Source organism: Trichoplusia ni, chromosome 13 (assembly GCF_003590095.1).
Source record: "Trichoplusia ni isolate ovarian cell line Hi5 chromosome 13, tn1, whole genome shotgun sequence".
In the NCBI taxonomy this organism is placed as follows: Eukaryota; Metazoa; Arthropoda; class Insecta; order Lepidoptera; family Noctuidae; genus Trichoplusia; species Trichoplusia ni.
The window spans coordinates 1,448,741-1,461,915 of record NC_039490.1 but is presented as its reverse complement, the minus strand read 5'-3'; the positions used below and the strand labels follow the sequence as shown (position 1 = coordinate 1,461,915).

The following is a 13,175-nucleotide window of genomic DNA, read 5'->3' as shown; positions in this document are numbered from 1 at the left end:
CAGATAACGTTATGTAGAAATAATCACTTAAGATAGACACTGGACGGTAGTAGTTAGTAACTACTACAAAAAATTAAAAGAAGTAATATAGACCACAATAAATTAACAAAATATTCACAAAACGCACAATCTTATCAAAAACAATACTTTTTAAATTTACATGTCACGCCACTTTTTGTTTAACTGGTAACAGGCAACTGATAACAGACTTACAGAATAGATAACGGGAATTAGATATTTTAGCGCGGAAATTATATAATTTGATAGTATTCGATCAAGTAAAATGAGAGGAAACGGAGCGGGCATCACTCCAAGCGGCTTGGCGGCGCTCCAAGCGAAGCGTGGAAGTGTAAACATTACAATGTCATCGTGCGGGGGTTGACAAGGGTACGGCGACAAAGTGCGAGAGATAGATAAACAAGTGCCTAGTAAACAGCTGTAGGCGCAGAACCCGAAAATATACACTGGGTTATAGACATAGATAAATATTTACATAAAAAGTTGCGTTATAATTTATAAACGATCGAAACAATAATAAGTTTTTTTTATTTCCCCTCCGTTACCTTACACTCACTAATGATGGTTTACTATCGGCAAAACAGTAATAATTTTATGTAATAACAGTAAAAATATAATGAAAGCACAGATTGATAACGAGACCGTCTTATACGTGAAGCCAAGTCCAATTTTTTTTTGTAATTTCAACTTTTGCAGTCGAATTAAACTATTTATTAAGATAAATAAATTTCACACAGATTGAATGAAACTGTCAACACAATATCGCAGTATATAATGATGTATGATATAAAAGTATAAAGTATGGCAATCATTTTTAAGGCTTACAAATGCTTAAAATACCTAGTAAATAAGTTCCTACCTAATGCTAAGCCCAGTCCACGTGCACACTAATGCTCGCTCGCGTTCACAGTCCGCGGTCCGGAGGAGAGACACACTGCCTCAAATATATTGTAATAAATTCGAATACGTTTGAAATGGTATGGCAACCCCACGCTAGAATAAATTATAATTCGCGCTCGCTTGATAATATTTAGAATAATTATTTTTATATTTTTATTTGTAGAATTTTGACATCTTTTCTTATTAAATATAAGTATTCTTCAGGAATAAAGATAAAAATCTCAATTAATTTGTGATGTAACAGTATCTGTAAGACTACTAACAATTTAAGGCGGAAGTTTTTTTTTTATTTAGCCTACTGCTGCACATGGTCCTTTACCAAGGTGCGCCACAACACTCGGTCCTCCGCCTTCAACACCCGCCTAGACGCTTGTTGACTAAGATTAAGCATACGTGTCATTTCATTAAGTATATAGCTGACCTCCTATCCTCTTCAGTTTTCAGTTCCAACATCAGATAAGCTACATGTCATTATATTACATTGTCACACAATACTCATATGCACAATCGGAAACCGAGAGGATGAAACTTAATTTGTATAATTTGACGACAGCCAAAGAGGCAAATTAAACTCAGAAATAAATAGGAAACAGGATACATACGTAAATATAGTCTTGAGTAGTCATATTGGAGACAAACTAGCTAGTATGACACTAAACAGAAATGAACACTGAAAAGTATTAGCTGGTAACAGTATTAACAAGTGGAATCTATTAAATTCAATTTATGATGATTGTCGTGTAAATAATCTATTGTTCGATGGGTGCGAAAATAATTGAACAAATACAAAGAGGAAAATCATCGGAACTCGGATATTATGTATTGTTTTACCTCCCTACCTTGAAGCTTGACGGTTTAAAACAAATGAAATGACATTAATTTGTAGAGCAAACACCTAATGGGATAAACGGACTCCGAGCATATTTTTAATATATTTTCCTAGTATAAAAATGATCAACTTTCTCTAAAACTAAAACGTTCTAAAAAATGTCTTCTGTAAATAATTTTGAGCTCGAGCGGGTAGTGTCAGACGTTTATTATGTGAACCTGAACCACCACCCCACGTCTCACACTTTTATTCGGTGCGCGGCAATGCATAGCAATTCATCATGCAAGACAGCGACCCCTGACGTTGTTTCGACATTTCTTCCCAGGTAGGGAGGCAGTAGGCAGGTAGCTAAAATACCCCATTTGCAAACATAGCTGATTTCTTATTAAATTATTACCAAGACAAAATGGCCAATGCAAATAACCTAGTAAGTAGGTGATCTATTCCGAATCACGTCTATTGATGTCTATGTATGAGTTTTGCAAACATAAAAACAACAGCCTGACAAAGAACATGTCTTTAGTTTTATTCAGCTCGCATGGTTAGATTTGCGTTAAAATATATTTGAATTATTTTAAATTACTTATCTTTGGTCTTAGTGTTGCCAAAAACGTGTGACGGAGATTTATTTACACAAAAAATATATTTCGCAAGATATTTGTAAATTGTAAAAGTCAGCTTATCAATAATAATAGTTGATTTTAAGCAAAATATTATTTTAAATACCTAAATTGGTAAAGTGACCCATGAAATATCAGGAAAGTTTGGCCTTGACAATTTTTTTTATTACCCATGCAAAAAAGAAACAACCGAGCTTTGCACGTCCAGAGCAATGAAACGAATATAAACCTAATGACGCCACGATGTAGAAAACAAAGTTTAATATTATAACTGGCAACACATTTCCAAGGCGTTAAAGCAAATCTTGTTTTTCACTTTTATCTCGTAAATATTAAACGGGGATCGTTCAACTATGCGCATTATTTAGAATTAATTCCCAATATCTGTGTCGTGGAGCTTTGAATATATTTCAATACACGATGAATAGAGGCGATATTTTTTAAATCTTTGTTCTAAAGTAGGCAGATGAAAATAGATATCATAGTTTAAAATTGTTTTCGTTAACCATTATGTTATTTAAGGGGGTTAAGATTCATGTATTTCATGATCAAAATGGCGAACCTCAAGGGTTATATTTGTTTTATATTTTTGAATGCCTATAGTCCATCACCATTCTTTCTTACCCGATATAATTCTTTTGGACTCTCCATGTTGTACCTAAGGGATGAAAAGAATTTTGCCGGACTCTCTAATTAATCAGCACCAGAGAAAAACACATTTGTATGCTTAAAAGAAAACTTAAAAAACCTAATTTAACGTTAAACACAATATAGGTATTATTATATATCACTATACATTATAGAGAGAACAGCAATAAAAAAAAACTACATTCATTAATAAAATCCGCATTTAAAATTTTTCCATTAAATCCGCATGTACGAACAATAATATATATCAACTCACCCACTGCCAGAACTCCTGGCTGGTCATGGGCTGGTCCATGAGCGCGTTCTGCCAGATGCGGAACAGCATGAGGTATGCCTTGTCGCGCCCCGAGAACGATGTCAGGAAGTTCTTTTCGCCCTCCGTGCACACTAGGATGGCGTTTGGTATTACCTGCACAATGAAGGTTGATTAATTTGTGTTACATATTGTATGAGGTTGTTTCAAGGGTCTTTTCTTTTCACTATAGCCTTAATAGAAACATTAGCTATGGTTGGCAAATTAAAGCGAAGAACTGAGACCAAAACGGAGTAAGTTTCAATAGGATAGAACAAATAGTCAAGACCTCATCAGTGGGAGCCAGTACAACTTCTAGTGACTCGTGACTAGGATTTGAGAATGATTGTCAATTAAGCTTTCTTTATGTAATCTCTTGCGGCTAAAAGACTTGCCCCCCAACAATGCTGTATATCTTCAGTACTATAAAACCCTCGAATAGTTCCTGCTGTACACTGTTAACAATATAAGCATAAGCAGCGTCAACTTCTTGAATATCCTTTACTAGCTATTGCCCGCGACTTCGTCCCCGTGGGTAGAAGATATTTATTTATTTATTTATTGAATAGAATAGAACGGTAAAAACCAATTACACTACTCATATACACATAAAACATAACTTATCAACATCAGTAACTTATATCTAATCGGTACAACATACGAAATTTAAATATAAATTGAAGATACAAGGAAATACAAGAAAAAAAAAATAAGTTATGATTTATACCTGCCCTGTTATTTTCACAATTTCCATTGTATCTTAGCTCCTATTAGTCGCAGCGTGATGGTTTAGTCTAAAGCCTTCCTCGATGAATGGTCGGTTCAACACAAAAATATTTTTTAATATGGACCAGTATTTCCTGAGATCAGGGCGTTCAAACAAACAAACAAACTCTTCAGCTTTATATATTAGTATAGATGATATTAATGTCATGAATTCTGACTCACAAGTGCAGTCTTTTCTTTGGTGATAGCAGTGACATCCTTCCAGCGCGTGGTCATGGTGGTCTCCCAGCCGAAGATGCTGGCGTAGAAGCAGAGGTAGTTCTGTGACGCGTACAGGCGCCCGTGAGCCAGGATGTCCTTCTGTAGCGCACACGAGTAGTCTGCGCGAAATTATAGGTTTATTAAACACATGGTTTATACTTGATCCATTTGCTCAGTGATCCGAAGTATGTTTTCTGACACGAGAGAATGTCTTTTAAAGGTTAGGTATATATTAAATTTTCTCATCATCGTCATAAAAAAATTCCGCCTACTGCTGGACATGGCTTCCCTTTTCTTGTGACGATTTCTAATTTCGCTATTTGCTTGTCATAAATAACATAGTTTTGGTGCCCAGTACACACCGTAAAAAATGAGTTTAAAGTGTGCACTCAAGCGATATAGTCGTAAAATTCAAAACAGAAATAGGTCTATGCCTATCGTCTATCTAGCCTGTTACGTTACTCGGATGCAAACAATTTTTAAGATAACTCGTAAAATAGACCAAATTGGATACTCTTTACACCTTTTCGCAATCCAACCGAGATACAGAGAAGTAGATTATACGTCAGTGCGTCAGTTCTTATTTAAAGTAGTAGTTATTTCAGACATATACTCAACTTACCAACTATAAGTCTCTCATCATCAGGCAAATCTTTGAAGAGCCTCTTGAAGTCATCAGACTTGCTCTTGTAGGTGGGGTACAGCGAGTTGTACCAGCTCTTCTTCTTGGTGCGGGCGCCGTCCACGCCCTTGTTGTTGGGGTTCGACGACTGGAACAGCACGAATCATGAATAGGGATGATATTGATAACGGGGGATTGAGGCTGAAAGGCAGAATCGTAAGCAGCAGTGTTTAGTAGTATTCTGTAAATAGTAGTAAATTCTCCACTTCAAAAACAAACGATCTTGTACACGATAAAGTTTGAAAGTACCGTAAAAACGGGGTGAATAGACTTTTAAGGGGTGAATTGAAAGTGTTTTTTTAGAAAATAGGGTGAATTGAAAATATGCCAACACATCCCGCGTTTGCTCACATAAAAATGCTTACTCAATACTTTTAAGTATATGAAATTTTATGAGAATTTCATATACATTTAAGCTCCAAATCACGAAGTAAATTCAATAACTTAATGTACTAAAAGATTTATTCCGCGTTAAAAACTTCAGTCCCCAATTCGCGGAATTCTTTCCAAACATTTAAACCACGCAAAAGGAAACCGACGTTTGACCTGAGACCGTTTGTCATACGAAGGGATCCGTCCCACGACATGTCGCCGACAGTGAAGATCACTGGCTCAGGGGCCTGCGTGGGCGCAAGCACTAGGTACCTTGGGGTTGTCCCCCTTGAGCGCGGGCGCGGCGCTGACGACGGTGACGGCCAGCTCGCCGCTGGACACGGACGCGGAGTCGCCGCCCGCGTGGCACGGCATGTGCAGCGACGCCTCGCTCGTCTGCAACACAACCGCTTCTTGAGCTAATGCTATCCGTGTGTCGTAAACGATTATAAATCTAACTGTACTGGATATACGGTTCAATTTTGATTATTGATTTCGATTCGTGTGGATAATTCTATGTCTAAAGACAACATTTTTTACAGTGAAGTTCGAAATCAGTGATCTACTCCATTTGAGATAAAATGGCTAGGAAAATGATGATTCTACGTATGTGAATACATGTTATGTGGCACTTAACTTAAAGGTTATACTTATGCAATGTTTTAAGAGCATCTTTTTTTCAAAAATCGATGCAATAATATCCTTTATTTACACATCATATGGGTATAAAAATAATGCACTACAGGACTCAGAATACATAGAAACTTAAGCCAAGCACATTAAAATGAACATACATAATTATTAATTATCCTATTAATCATAACGATTGCTCTTTAAGCTCACCTTGTCATTGTCCAGTGCTTCGCTGGCGCTGTCGGTGTTCCGGAGCGAGGCGGACGGCGACGGCGACGGCGAACGCGACACGCTCCTGAAACACAACCACACAACTATTAGCATAACGTGGATAACAGGGTTATACATGCATGTGGTAGTATGCGCACAATTATTGCTAAGACTGCTTTTACAAGACACTTAAATTCATACAGATGCTAACATATCTCCTCATTTTCACAAGATAGAATGACTCTACATTTTATCGTTTTGGCCGTTGATTTCGGCATTTTACCTGAAGTCATTTAAATTACATCAAGCATAATCCGTCCATTCAAGACTATTCGAAATAGTGACAAGAAATTCCTATAAAATTGAACGACACTAAACAAAGAACAAAAAATAAACAAATTAAACAGATTTCAATCAGTCGAGTAATTATGTAATTGAACAATTTACATAACTATAATTAACGATCTAAGAAAGTGGTGGAAGTATCCATTTTATTGGGTCACGCTTGTTGCACACCTGAGCCGAACAAATCGGACAAACAATATTTCATGATAGTCAAAACGCAAGAGAAATTACACTGCAATATAATGTTTTAAGAGGCAAAATACGAATTTTACAATCCCCGATACACAAAGGTTTCTTTTGTCTCCCGCTTGCTATGGAGGGAAGTGGAACATTTTTTCTTACTCCTCCTCTTTACTATTTCTGATTAATTTCGTTGCGGGTTCTAAGGCAGTTAATTGTTCCCCCTGGGACACACCGAACTCAAGTGTTTCGGTGGTTTTCGTTGGTTTCATTGTAGATCCTGGCTTACAGGAGTAGCAATGACGGGCATGTGTGGCGGGCTAGACCCAATAAAAAAAAAAATCCCCGATAGCAACTGATATACGGTCCGTAGAGTAGTAGTATTCGACTTAGCGCTAAAACAAATTTGGCAAGTTACGGCGCTTGTCACAGAGGAATGTCGTCCCAATAGATTTCAAGTGTTCTGTTTCTGTTTAGATAGGGTATCCTTTTCTGGAGGTTTAGTAGGTCAGCACATCAATAAGGATCACGAGCGAAATGAGAAGAGTTAGGTCCTTGCATCGGACAAACATTTGGGTTATCCACAAATTATTATCTGCTAGGACGTTAATCACCAATAAATAAATTAATATTATTACGATTACTTTAATATGTGGCGGCAGGCCCCGCTGTTTTCAGTGCTAATGATTTGAATTTACGTAAAACCTTCCGTAAAACAATGAAACTATTTTACGTTTAATAAAACTAATTGTGTAGAACACATAGGTACGTATTGTTTGTTCGTAAAATTTAATGATAATTACACATACGATTGATAAGGCCCGCATTTTCATTGATTAGCTGTTGTTTACCTTAAAAGGGCAACAAAAGAAATTCATATCGGTCGTAGTTCCACTGACCCCGGCTACGAAGGGTGGGACAGACAAACACCTCAACTGCGCACATGTTTATCTATTAATTAGGAATGTGAGCGCGTCCTTTGTGAATGGGGTCAACTTTTAATTTGTGTAGGGGCTGATGTTTGTGTCAGCACAAACTGCTGGTTGTCTTCTATTAAGAGATTTGATTCAAAGGTTCTATTTTGGAACTACATTCTGTGATCTAACTCTTCATAATTGTCTGTTTTATGTAAAACCTTTTAATTTTGTCAAATTATTCTTCACATTCAAATCCATCTTTTAAAGAAGATATTTTGAAGCATTCTACAACAATGTGCTTCAATTATAATACTGTTCTCGTAATTTATTTTTTATTAAGGCTTTATTAATATACAGTTATCCTGAGCGCAGATTTATGTTTAACCAGACTGGATGCTACTTATTTTTAAAATGGATCAATAACTTGGGAGTCTAGATCATTGATCGCGCGTCTAGTCTAACTTAGCAATAACTACAATTGGCTCGCGTTTTGTAACACTTTCGTTTTATATTTAGAACCCAAGGTCATCGTTGCTGGATAATCATTGGAGGTAGTGTTTTAAATTCGTTTTACATTCCTTCATTAGAGGTAATGTAAAAACCGTCAAAATTTTTATTTTGATAAATCTAAATTAGTTGTAAACTATAAACCTGAAAAGAGGACAAACTAATGGAAACTAGAAACTAACTTCATGTGAAAGCCTTTTTAATGACACTATACATTTATCGTTGAATAAATGGACTCAAATATGATTATTCCTGAAAATATTACTTATACTTATTTTTTTCGGCAGACCTGTTACGTGGCATACATAATACACATGACTTCGTTCGATAAAAGCAGTGATAGGGAGTAGTTTTCCGGTGCTAAACTTAGGTACCTGCCTCAAGCGACGAGCAAAAACATCAGAATAATAGATGCGCATAGCAAATAAACAGTCTTCTGACTTTACTTAAATATTTATTTATTCAAAACACGGTAAAAGTTTTTCGATTCGACTGTTATTGAACATATTTTTTTCTCCGGCAAATAAGATTCCGCAAATCGAACAAAATGGTAACACCAGCCTACAAATATAGAACAGGATGGAGTCTTGACATAACCACGCTTCGATGCTTTCATTCAATATTTCTACACCTGATACGGTAGTATATGTGACACTATAATATAAAATTGAAACATCTGTATGTAATACCATGTACTAAGAAATAAATGATTATTAATTATTCCAGATTGTAAAATCGGAGTCCAAGTTCAAAATCTATTTATGCAAGTTCTACTATTATTTTTATTACAATTGACAGTAAGTTCTCTTGCTGAGTAAGAAGAATCGTCACAAGATAGAAAGGATCTTAAATTTGGAGGAAAAACCAAAAATAAAGGGTTTAAAGTATAATTTCTCGTTATCTTTCGAGGCTGATAATTTGATTGGTGATGTCACAGACTTGAGATAGGTAGCTGTCGTTAATTATAAACAGATAAAGATCGTTATCTCCACAAGCTTTACTTGAATCGCAGTGATCCAATTGTGACTGTCACGCCTAACTACCGTGAAGGGTTCAGCAGAGCTTTAATGATATTTGAAAAAAGATTTTAGAAAGTCTTCTTTTTGTATTGATGGTTATTTGATTCCGATTGATCTCGCTTAGCCGTATTTTCATTTCTAATAGGGGGGTTCAGAAGCATGTGGACTATAACTATTTTTAACCATTTTTCATTTGATAATCGTACTAGAATCACATGCGAAGTCAAAGCTGTCATGCCCGTTGAGGCTTTTATTTCTGACACGTCCCGTGAGTTTATGTGAATGATTTATTATCTTATCATTAGATAGTCATTAACGTAAGTGGTAATACCCACACCAATAGTCATACACATATTGAAGAACGAAAGTGTTTGCTTTATACGTCAATAGAAGCCATTTGGGTAGTACCACAAAATAGTAAATTCGCGGGTACAAGTTATCGATAACTTCTGTTTGAACACAAAACAATGCTGTCTCACGTGACTAGAATTCAAAACATTTTTACAGAAAGCACAACAACTTTATCGAGCAACTTTTACCGAAATGTAGATCATCGGTACGGAGATATTACAGTAAAGGGGTACACCACGCCAAGTAACACAACCATTACAGCATCTTGGCAAAAGTATGCTATATTCTGTATAACACAATGCGAACTACCCCTTACATTTTCAGCAATACACATTTATAAGCAGTGTAAGCCAACTTATCAGGGGCCTTTTTTTTGGTAATGTGGGGGAATCATGGGAGGGAACGGTTAGCGTCAGACTCTTACTGACCAAACCTGAACCGCCGTGCTGCGTCATCCGCGGTTTTGTGTCGGTGTGTGGCAATGCAATCAGCAACTACAACTTACCAGGGGGCCTAATACGACTACTTTAAAATGTTATTGTAGTTATGGAAGCGTGCCTCCTTCACAAAGTATTACTTTAAGATGTGTTGGTGAGCCTCCGAAGATCCTAAAATTTATTTTCAAAATATGACAGTATAATTTGTGGATGCGAGATGTTTACTAAACGGCGTCTCCCATCTAGAGCTGAAAAAATCTTACTGTACTGTTACGTGCTAAGAGGCGGTGGCGTGCCCCCGGAACGGGCGCCAAGCAACACGGATCGTTGCAAAACAGTGAAAAAAAACTATTACGACACTTGACAGTGGCATTCACTGCACTGTACTGCAATCTGAGTCACAAAATTCAAAGTACGATTTTATTAAGCAATTTTTGAAGCAGAAATATAATAAAATTAAAAATTGTTGTTTATGATTTTGCGAAATAATCTTTGTATTGGCATAGTAGATATTTGAGTACCAGACTTTAATTGTTTATTGACAAAACAAAGTCTTGCACGTTTTGATTACAATAAATGGCCCATAGCACTAAGTGGACCATTGAAACATTGACACTGTTACAGAAATAAAAACTACAGTCCATAAAGCATCGTCGTTAATTTGTTCCGGCAATAATTTAGCTCTTTTCCTATTACGTCAGCTCAGAGTCCTCAATGAATGTACGTAAAACTTACTCAACCCTTTTCAGCTGCAACCGATGGTCTTTCGTACGCAGTTATCAAGCATGCACACATAGTTAGCAATAAACTGCCGATGTGTGAGATACGTTATCTTCAAAATAGCCATGTGGTAGCGTTTTCAGACTCGTTTCAGCTACGTTTCTCGATACTATCTATTATGAAATATAAAAATGAAAATTTAATTTTCACTGTGATTTTGCAAGTCTTTAAGATAAGCAACTGTTCTTTATCTATCACGGTGTAAAAACAAACCCATATTTTAAAACGGCCGCTTTTAAAATCCGATTAACGAATTCGATACGATTAGATTTAATTAAAAACTACTTATTAAAATAGACAAATACCTATAAACAAAAACAATAATAACTGACACTGGAGTTTGGTTAAACCTATTTTGGTTTTGCAATATTCGTAAATTATCCGATTATAATTATATATTGAATTCCAGTCATAATAACTAGACGGAAATTATTATTTTTAATTACCCCTATCAACAATCGGATTTGTTATGACTAATTGTTCAATTTATTTTAGCAATCGACTAATTTTAATTGGCGTTTTAAATCTTGGAAGCCGCTTGCCTTTCACGCCACTGTTTATCAACTTTGTTGCACAAACAACAAGCACTAAAAACTTTATAGTCCACTTAAGTTGTCTACACTTTGATAATCATATTAATATAATTATTGTAGTTCTATCTGTTGCCCGCGATCCCGCCAGCTACAAATCGAAAATGATCCCACGTAACATAAAATCGGGTTAAAATATCTTGTTACTATAATCTATATTTATACTAATCTATACTTCTATACTAATACATAAAGCTGAAGAGTTTGTTTGTTTTTTTGAACGCGCTAATTTCAGGAACTACTGGTCCAAATTGAAAAATTCTTTTTGTGTTGAATAGACCATTCATCGAGGAAGGCTTTAGGCTATAAACCATCACACTGCGACTAATAGGAGCTAAGATACAATGGAAAATGTGAAAAAAACCGGGCAGGTACACCTAAATCATAACTTATATCTTCTACCCACGGGGACGAAGTCGCGGGTAACAGCTAGTATTATATAATATCCTTTGTGTTAACCCTGATTATAAACTGTCAGTGAACAAAGTTTCATGGAAATCCGCTCAGTAGTTTTCGCGTGAAAGGATTAAAAAGAGAACGGCGATCGAAACGTTAACAATAAGCTTTAAAAACAGGGCTGTGGGAGCGAGATCGCTTTGCGCCTTATAATCCATCTCACTTTTATAACGACAACAGTCCTGCATTCAGATCTCTTGTTACAGGGATACGCACCCGCATAGATATGCGATTCACGACGATCATCTTTGTTTATTGTAAACAACTTATATAAGAACTGCTTACATTTAAATAGTGTAATTGTTGTGAAATAGTACATTTGCTCCAATTGTCTGTTATAATTTTCTCACAATCATTCTTAGGCAGATTGTTATAGCGATTATAAATATCTATCAAGTAATCCCATTGTCTAAGGCAACATATTTTAATAGTACATGTGAATAGAATCACTACAGCTGCATTTCGAATAACGATTGTTGAGTTAAAATTAATTTACCTTAGTATGAAGGCTTTATTGTAAGACTCCCACTGCGAGTAGAAAACATTAAACTTTTCGGCTTTCATCACAAACATATGAGACCTGCGACGCAACACGAACAACACTAAACTAATTACAGTACACTACATACATAGATAATATGATAACCGCATGATAACAAATCTTTATAAGCTTATAAAATTAGATATACTTTAAAAAAGTGAGAAAGTTGAATAAAATGTGAATGTTTAATTTATCTATGTTATATTATTTGTCGAAAACAATAGGTTATCTTGTGATGTCGGGTAAACGCGGTTTGCTTCTAGTTCTTTTGTGTGGTTATTAAACTTAAACTTGAAATGAGCGTGTGTATAATGTGTGTCTGCAATCCTTTTTGTGCCACGGCATTGAAATCATGCCTGAAAATTGTTCAAATTGGTTGTTGCGAGATGAGATAAAGTCGGTTACAGTACTTTATTATTGATTTTTTTTGTACTCTGTTTACCCGAGCTTGTTATGTTGGTGTCATACCAAAGGGTATGTATTAGTTAGTTAAATTGATAGTGAAAAAATTAAGTAATCTGTTATACGAAACACTCTGATTTTAATGGTTAATTTAATACGGGGGGTAACGTAAAAAAATTTGATATAGATAAAATTAAGAACAAACGTATATTGATTTTGAATTCCGAATTGAAATTCGTTTCAAGATATCTTCGTCAGTTCATATGTTTAATAATAGTTAAGTATTATTACAATAAATTGCCGTGAAAATCTACAGAATAATATTTTAGGCTCATATAAATCGCATTAAATACATTTGAAGGTCATTTTATTTCCGCCTTCGCCGTGCTCATAGGTATGATGAGTAAATTTTAATTTCAGTTGCTTTAACAATGGCTGGTGGTCACGCATCACGTATTT

The 13,175-nt window shown here is 35.6% G+C and overlaps 2 protein-coding genes across 2 annotated transcripts in view; both read right to left on the bottom strand.

The window, feature by feature from the left end:
* The window catches only part of LOC113500262 (thymosin beta), a 292,534-nt gene that overhangs the window by 37,645 nt on the left and 241,714 nt on the right, over positions 1-13,175 (bottom strand). The gene's annotated exons all lie outside the window — the stretch shown is intronic.
* The window catches only part of LOC113500177 (GRAM domain-containing protein 1B-like), a 32,457-nt gene that overhangs the window by 13,504 nt on the left and 5,778 nt on the right, over positions 1-13,175 (bottom strand). Inside the window, 5 exon segments of the mRNA XM_026880885.1 lie at positions 3,272-3,424; positions 4,256-4,413; positions 4,917-5,064; positions 5,622-5,744; positions 6,192-6,276. Of these exon segments, the coding sequence (XP_026736686.1) occupies positions 3,272-3,424; positions 4,256-4,413; positions 4,917-5,064; positions 5,622-5,744; positions 6,192-6,276 (667 nt within the window).